Source organism: Bison bison, unplaced genomic scaffold (genome assembly GCF_000754665.1).
Source record: "Bison bison bison isolate TAMUID 2011002044 unplaced genomic scaffold, Bison_UMD1.0 scf7180017864180, whole genome shotgun sequence".
NCBI lineage: Eukaryota > Metazoa > Chordata > Mammalia > Artiodactyla > Bovidae > Bison > Bison bison.
Window position 1 is genome coordinate 1,234,029 of NW_011494752.1, and position 6,354 is coordinate 1,240,382.

At 51.6% G+C, this 6,354-nt stretch overlaps 2 protein-coding genes across 3 annotated transcripts in view; one reads left to right on the forward strand and one right to left on the reverse strand.

Annotated features, from left to right (window-relative positions):
• The window catches only part of NT5C3B (5'-nucleotidase, cytosolic IIIB), an 8,291-nt gene extending 4,654 nt beyond the window's left edge, over nucleotides 1-3,637 (forward strand). The window contains exons 7-9 of the mRNA XM_010842536.1: nucleotides 840-1,002; nucleotides 2,117-2,317; nucleotides 3,131-3,637. Coding sequence (XP_010840838.1) covers nucleotides 840-1,002; nucleotides 2,117-2,317; nucleotides 3,131-3,265 — 499 coding nt within the window. The 3' untranslated portion in view covers nucleotides 3,266-3,637. The remainder of the gene's footprint in view (nucleotides 1-839; nucleotides 1,003-2,116; nucleotides 2,318-3,130) is intronic.
• A 1,608-nt stretch (nucleotides 3,638-5,245) lies between these two features.
• The window catches only part of FKBP10 (FK506 binding protein 10, 65 kDa), a 10,276-nt gene continuing 9,167 nt past the window's right edge, over nucleotides 5,246-6,354 (reverse strand). For both annotated transcript variants that reach the window (XM_010842538.1, XM_010842537.1), the window contains exon 10: nucleotides 5,246-6,268. In XM_010842538.1, the coding sequence (XP_010840840.1) occupies nucleotides 6,083-6,268 (186 nt within the window). In that variant the 3' untranslated portion in view covers nucleotides 5,246-6,082. The remainder of the gene's footprint in view (nucleotides 6,269-6,354) is intronic.

Sequence of the window (6,354 nt, forward strand, 5' to 3'; positions counted from 1 at the left end):
TGTGTCCGAGGACACACACTGCTGGTAACGGATGTGGTGAAGATGCTCCATCTTCTAGAACAAACAGTGTCTTGGTAATTTTTCCCAGTGGTAAAAAGACTTATGGGATCCCCATGGTAACTGGTGTTCTTTATCCAGACATGGGAGTTGGCCGGCCTGGGACCCTTGATCATCGGTGTCCTTCAGAGCTCAGCTCTCTCTGCTGGAGCGTTCTTTATCAGAGGAGGGATGGGGGCACGTATAGGAAAGAGTCAGCACGGGTGCCTTCCCTCAAGAATTGTGCGCGGGGAGGTTGGGGGTGCTCTCCACTGAAGCCACCCTAGGAGAGCCACCTGGTTGTATTTTGCTCAGTCAAAATCATCTAGAAACAAACAAACAAGCAAATGTGTTTATATGATTTATGTGAAGTTCAGGGACAGGAAAAGCAAATCAATGGTGATGTGAAGTCAAAATGGGGATGGTGCCATCAACTGGGAAGGGACATGAGGGAACCTTGACCTGGTAGGTATCACATGTATGTATACATGTTATAAATATTAATTGAGCTGAACACTTAATGATTAGTGCACTTTAATGATTTATTCTATGTATTTTATACCTCAATTTAAAATATTTTAGAGGGACTTAACTGGTAGTCCAGTGGTTAAGACTCCAAGCTCTCCATGCAGGAGCACAGGTTCAATCCCTAGTCAGGGAACTAAGATCTCGCATACAGAGCAGTGCAGCCCAAGGAAAAAAAAAAAAAAGTTTAAAGAAAATTTTTACAGATGTAACCCAAATAGAAAATAAAGGGCAGTAGCAGAGGCGATGCAGTTTCAGAACCATTCATCTGGTTTCAGGGATGGATACAAGACATTCTTCAACACCCTTTCGCAGAACAACATTCCCCTTTTCATCTTTTCTGCGGGCATTGGGGATGTCCTGGAAGAAATGATCCGGCAGAGGAAGGTGTTCCACCCCAACATCCACATCATGTCTAACTACATGGAGTTTGATGAAGATGTGAGCTGCATCTCATTAGGGCTGGGTCTGGAAGAAGGATGGGGACTGCCAGCCAGTGTGCTTCACCCTGAATGTTAACTGGGATTGGGGGCAGGAGGAGGGAGGGGAAGGCATGCTGGCTTCATTGCCCTTGACAGCTATTTATTTATTAACGCGGCTAGAGACAGTTGCTTTTGAAAGACCCATTCTTGCATGTCTGGCTGACAGTGGTCTGTCTGCTGGGGAAGACCTAGTTTAGGGCTCAGCCAGGCCCTGTGTCACTGTCACGGGTCATGTGCCATCCTAGGTACTCAGGGGCTTGGACTTGGACTTGTTTTGCTTGAGCTAGAGGTGGGCTACACTGACTCACCCATATTCTGACTTCTTCCCCTTAAGACCAAGGCTGGAATGTTCATCCCTTTGACTTGTGGTTAGGGTGCAGCCCACAGCTGAGGTTAGCACACATGGAGCCTGGGCAATGCTTGTATCCCAGCTTCTTGCTTCCCCCAGAGCAGGTGATCTACAATATCTGATGGCCTCTGTTAGTTTAAACCAGGGGCTGGAAACATTTTTTTGGAATTCCCTGGTTGTCCTGTGCTTCCACTTCTGAGGCCTGGATTCAGTCACCAGTTGGGGAACTAAGATCTCCTAAGCTATGTGGCATGGCCAAAAAGAACCCAACCAAACAAAAAATCCTTTTCCTATAAAAGAACAGATAGTAAATATCTTCCTAGGATCATTCACAACTACCCTGTCACACAAAAAAGCAGCCTTTGAGAAGATGTAAACAAATGGGCCTATAAATTAAGTTCCAGTAGACCTTGGAGAAGGAAATGCAACCTACTCCAACATTCTTGCCTAGAGAATTCCATGGACAGAGGAGCCTGGCGGGCTATAGTCCATAGGATCACACAGTCAGATGCGACTGAACAACTAACACACACAGAACTTAATTTACAAAAATAGTCCAAATCTGGCCCACGAGCCCTAGCTTGCTGACCCTAGTTTGGACCGCAGTGAAGTGTTGGCATTATCTGTGGCTTTCAGGATTCTGTTTCTTCCATGGCAGACTGGAAAACTGGCCCTCGATAGGTCCCTGTAGCCCTTCTGTGTGTCTCTCGTCTTGACTACTTAGGGCTTCCTAAACGGATTCAAGGGCCAGCTCATCCATACCTACAACAAGAACAGCTCTGTGTTCGAGAACTCCAATTACTTCCAGCAGCTTCAGGGCAAAACCAACATCCTCCTGCTGGGAGACTCCATGGGGGACCTCACAATGGCTGATGGGGTTCCTGGCGTGGAGAACATTCTCAAGATTGGCTTCCTAAATGACAAGGTAGGTATGAGACCCGGGCTCTTCATGGCTGGCTCCTTCATTCCTGTTATGGGATACACACTGTGTGAAGTATTAGAGGCACAGAGGTCAGACACAAGCCATAGTCTCCTAGGAAACAAGAGGTACCCAGTGGTCAGAGCTGTGTGCACAGCACAGGGCATGATCTGGAGGTCAGAGCACATCATCAGAGCTCACACTTACTGAGTGCTCACTTTGTGCCAGGAACATAAGACCAGCTAATCTGTATAGTCATACTTGGAGGTGTAGTGACTGTTTTACCTTTTTATAAGTGTGGAAACTGAGGCAGGGGGATTACGTAACTTGCCCAAGGTGACATAGTTTAGAAAGTGGTTGGGCTGATCACCAGTCCTCCTAAATCTTACCTATAAGGGCATGATTGAGATGGGGGATGTTGGTATTCAAGATGTGGGTTTATAGTTTAGAGAAGGAAGACGTAGAAACAGACAAGATGTTAGTGGATGAAACCAGGGTCGTAGAGGGGCACAGTATGGCATCAGACTCGGCCAGCAGGTGCGGAAGGCTTTTGAAAATTCAGTTCTCATAGGTTAGAGGTAACATCTGGTTTTTTGTCTCTTAATCCTTGTGACCTTCCTTTTGACCCTGACCCAGGGGTTAATTGTGGCAGCCTGCACCCACGGCCATGTGTGTCTCCAAAGGGCAGGGCCGGGTAACCCTGAACTCCTTTTGGGGAGTCGTGGCTTGAAGGCCCTCCTCCCCTGCCCCTGGTGCACAACAGCGGTTTGGGCAGAGGGCAGGGCGCTGGGGGACTCTCGCTCTCTGCTCCCCGGACAGGTGGAGGAGCGGCGGGAGCGCTACATGGACTCATATGACATCGTGCTGGAGAGGGACGAGACGCTGGATGTGGTCAATGGGCTGCTGCAGCACATCCTGCAGCAGGGTGACTGGACAGAGATGCAGGGCTCCTGAGCGCAGGCGGGGCCTGCCAGCTGCAATGAGGAGGGGCCTTCCCGGAAGGCCGCTCTGCTCTGAGCTCTGCTTCTCCTGTGCGTGCAGAGTCCTCCAAAGAACATTCCAGGCTGCCGGAGCCGCTGGTCACACCCCTCCCTCCTCCTCTCCCCGGCTCCTTGGTTTTGTGTTCTCCAGCGTTTCGAGGGAGCCCTGCCAGAAGGGAGGACAGTGAAGGCTGTTCCAGGTGAACTGCGGACCTACGCGGTGTTAGCAGTTTAGGAATCAGCTGGTCCAGGGAATCTTTTTTTCCAGAATTTTTTACCATAGGAAGCTGTTCTTCAAACAAGTCAAAGTCTAATATGTGAAACAGATCAAAAATAAAAAAAAAAAGGAAAAACAGCTGATCTGATTTGGGGATCTGGGGTGGAGCAGAGCCTGTACCTCTTGGCTCCAAGATGCTGGAATCTCCAAGACCATGGAACACAGTTTGAAAACCACTGAATTCGCCCAGGAGACCCTCTGAGCACAGCTAGCACAGCCAGGTGTGTCTGGGGGGGCCGGGGGAGGGGCGCAGGCAGGGTTGGGAGGATATGTTTCTGACCTAAAATGGTTTGACTTGATTCTCATGCAGCAGTTAAACTTGAGATTCTGTGGGGTCAGCTGCATCTGGCCGGCACTGTAGAACCCTGTCTTTATGGATTTCCTAAAGTGATCCATGTGAGTGTGGGTTTTCCCGGGTACCCCTGGCTCCTGTCCTTCGTCCTCCGGGGCCACTGAAACAGATGACTTCCAGGGAGTTGAGTCTGGGGAACTGACAGTGCTCTGGACAGAGTCAATTTCATTCCCTCACCTGCCTGCCCAGCCGCTGGAAAGTGGTGTTTATCTGCTGCTCTTAAAGGAAAGTAATGGGAGTGTTGACTGAGAGCTGGCTGCATGCTCCCAGAAGCCACAGGTGCTGTTTCATCCTCATGGTGACCCTGCAGGAGTGCAGGTCCACTTAGGAAGGACCAGTCCTTTGCCCAAAGGCTAGAGCTGGGAGCTCGAGCGGGCTTGCAGCGTTTCTGACAGAGCCCGCCCTTGCTTATGCATCACGCTCCCTCCACGTCGGCTTAGGCTGTCCTGTCAGGCTTGGGGGAGGGTGGTTACCCTAAGGCTGGGTCTGTCAACCCTGAGGTGCTATCTGGATGCTCTGGGACCAGGGAATATCAGTCATGTGGGGAGCAGCTTCTTTCTCTCACAGGGTCTTGGGGGAGAATTCAGTGCTTGTGGTTTTTGTGGGGGCAGTTCAGGGTGTGAGTCCAGGCTGGTCATTTTCTCTCCCATGCACCTCACCCCTTCCTTAGATGGCTAGGGTCATCTCTCTTACTGGCCAGAGTCCAGCCAAGCAGATGAGGACAGATGGCCTGACTGATGGCTGATGGGACTCCATCCTCAACATGAGAGGTTGTGTCCAGTGGCTAAGACTCTGCGTCCCCAATTGCAGGGTTCAGTCCCTGTTCAGGGAACTAGGTCCCACCATATGCTGCAACTAAGAGTTCACATGCCACCGTTAAGCCCCACAGCAGCCAAAAAAAAAGACAAGGTTTGAACTCATTTACCTTTATGACGCGAGGAAGAGGCATCAGGCAGGTGGGAACAGCTGGCAGCCAGGAGGAAGGAGAGGTGGGAATATTGTATGAGAACTGATTTTTGTGAAAGGAGAATCCAAACTGTGGTTTGTTTAAATCGCTGAGCTTTGTACATCGTGTTTGACTTCAGGGACCTTGTTTTTCATTGAGCTGGGGCAGTGAGACCAGGATCCTGGCCCACAGGCTCCTCTCCTCTGTGGACACTTACCCTCATGATGAGGGTCCCAGCTGAGCCTGAGAGAGGCAGGAGGCACAGACCCGGGGACAGCATCTTGAACTGAAGGGCCATGGAGGCAGCCTGCTCAGCTCCCCTTCCTCTGGACACATGGGTCGAAGGGCCCCTCCCCCAGAAAGACCACATGCCAAGGCCTCTGGTTTAGTGTTTTATTTGGCACAAAGGAGAAGGGGGGGTCTGAAACCAGTTTAGTCTTTGGAGTGTGCAGAGCTTTGCTCACCCCCGTCACCCCCCAGTCCCCATTGAGCCCCTCCTTCAACTTTCAGCCCTAAACCAAGGGTTCCATAGCGCTCAGATCCATCCAAGTAGGTTTCCTCATCTCCACCCTTCATTTTTTGCCTGGTCCTTGGTCCCGGCAGAAGGCAGCCTTCTTTAGGGATGAAAGGTGACCCAAAGCCCAGCTCTGATGTATAGCACCCTGGGAGCACTTTGGCCACCACCACACTGAAGGGGGATGGGACAGGTGAAGGTGAGGTAGGGCTGCCCCCCTGGAACCGCCCCCTTTCCCTAGGAACCAGCCAGAGCTGAGGGTGGAAAGCTGGGGGTTCATGTTCTTGGGGAGATGCCAGAACGAGGAATGCGGGCTGCAGACGGGGGTTGAAGATGGCTAGGGTAAATACAGGTAAAGGGCAAGTTGGGGGAAATGAATGAGTTTGGTCTTGCTCAGTGGTGACGTGGAGGGGAGGTCTGAGTGAGGGGCAGCCAACCCCCACAGTCTACCATCCCCCCGGTGGCTTTGTAATTCCTTTTAAGGAAGGGGATTGGGGTTGGCAGAGAAAAACCGAATAGAGGTCTGTGCTGTGGATTTTACTCTCAGGCAGTGGGAAGACCAGAGCTGTCCCCTCCGACCACTCTCTAGATGCTTCCAGACCTCATCCCGGCAGAGGGGAGGGTGGCTGTTGGGAAGCCAGCCCCACTGCCCACTGTCCCCTTCGATGTGAGCCTTTGCATCCAGGCCCAAGCCTCTGCCCTTCAGAGTTCCTCATGGACCCGGTCCTGGTCTTCGTCTGACTTCAGCTTGAGCTCCTCGGCGGTGATCTTGCCATCCTGGTTGCGATCCTGATTCTGGAACATGTCTCCTATGGTTTTCTCAGGATCCTGGCCAGGCAGGAGGCGGCCTTTGCCCTCACTGACTTGAGTCTTGATGAAGGTGGAGAACTGCGGAGAGGGGAGAGCCAAGGGGAGGGGGAGACAGCGTCTTGCCTGAGCAGCTGGGCTGGCCTTGGGATGGGCTCCCAGGAGGA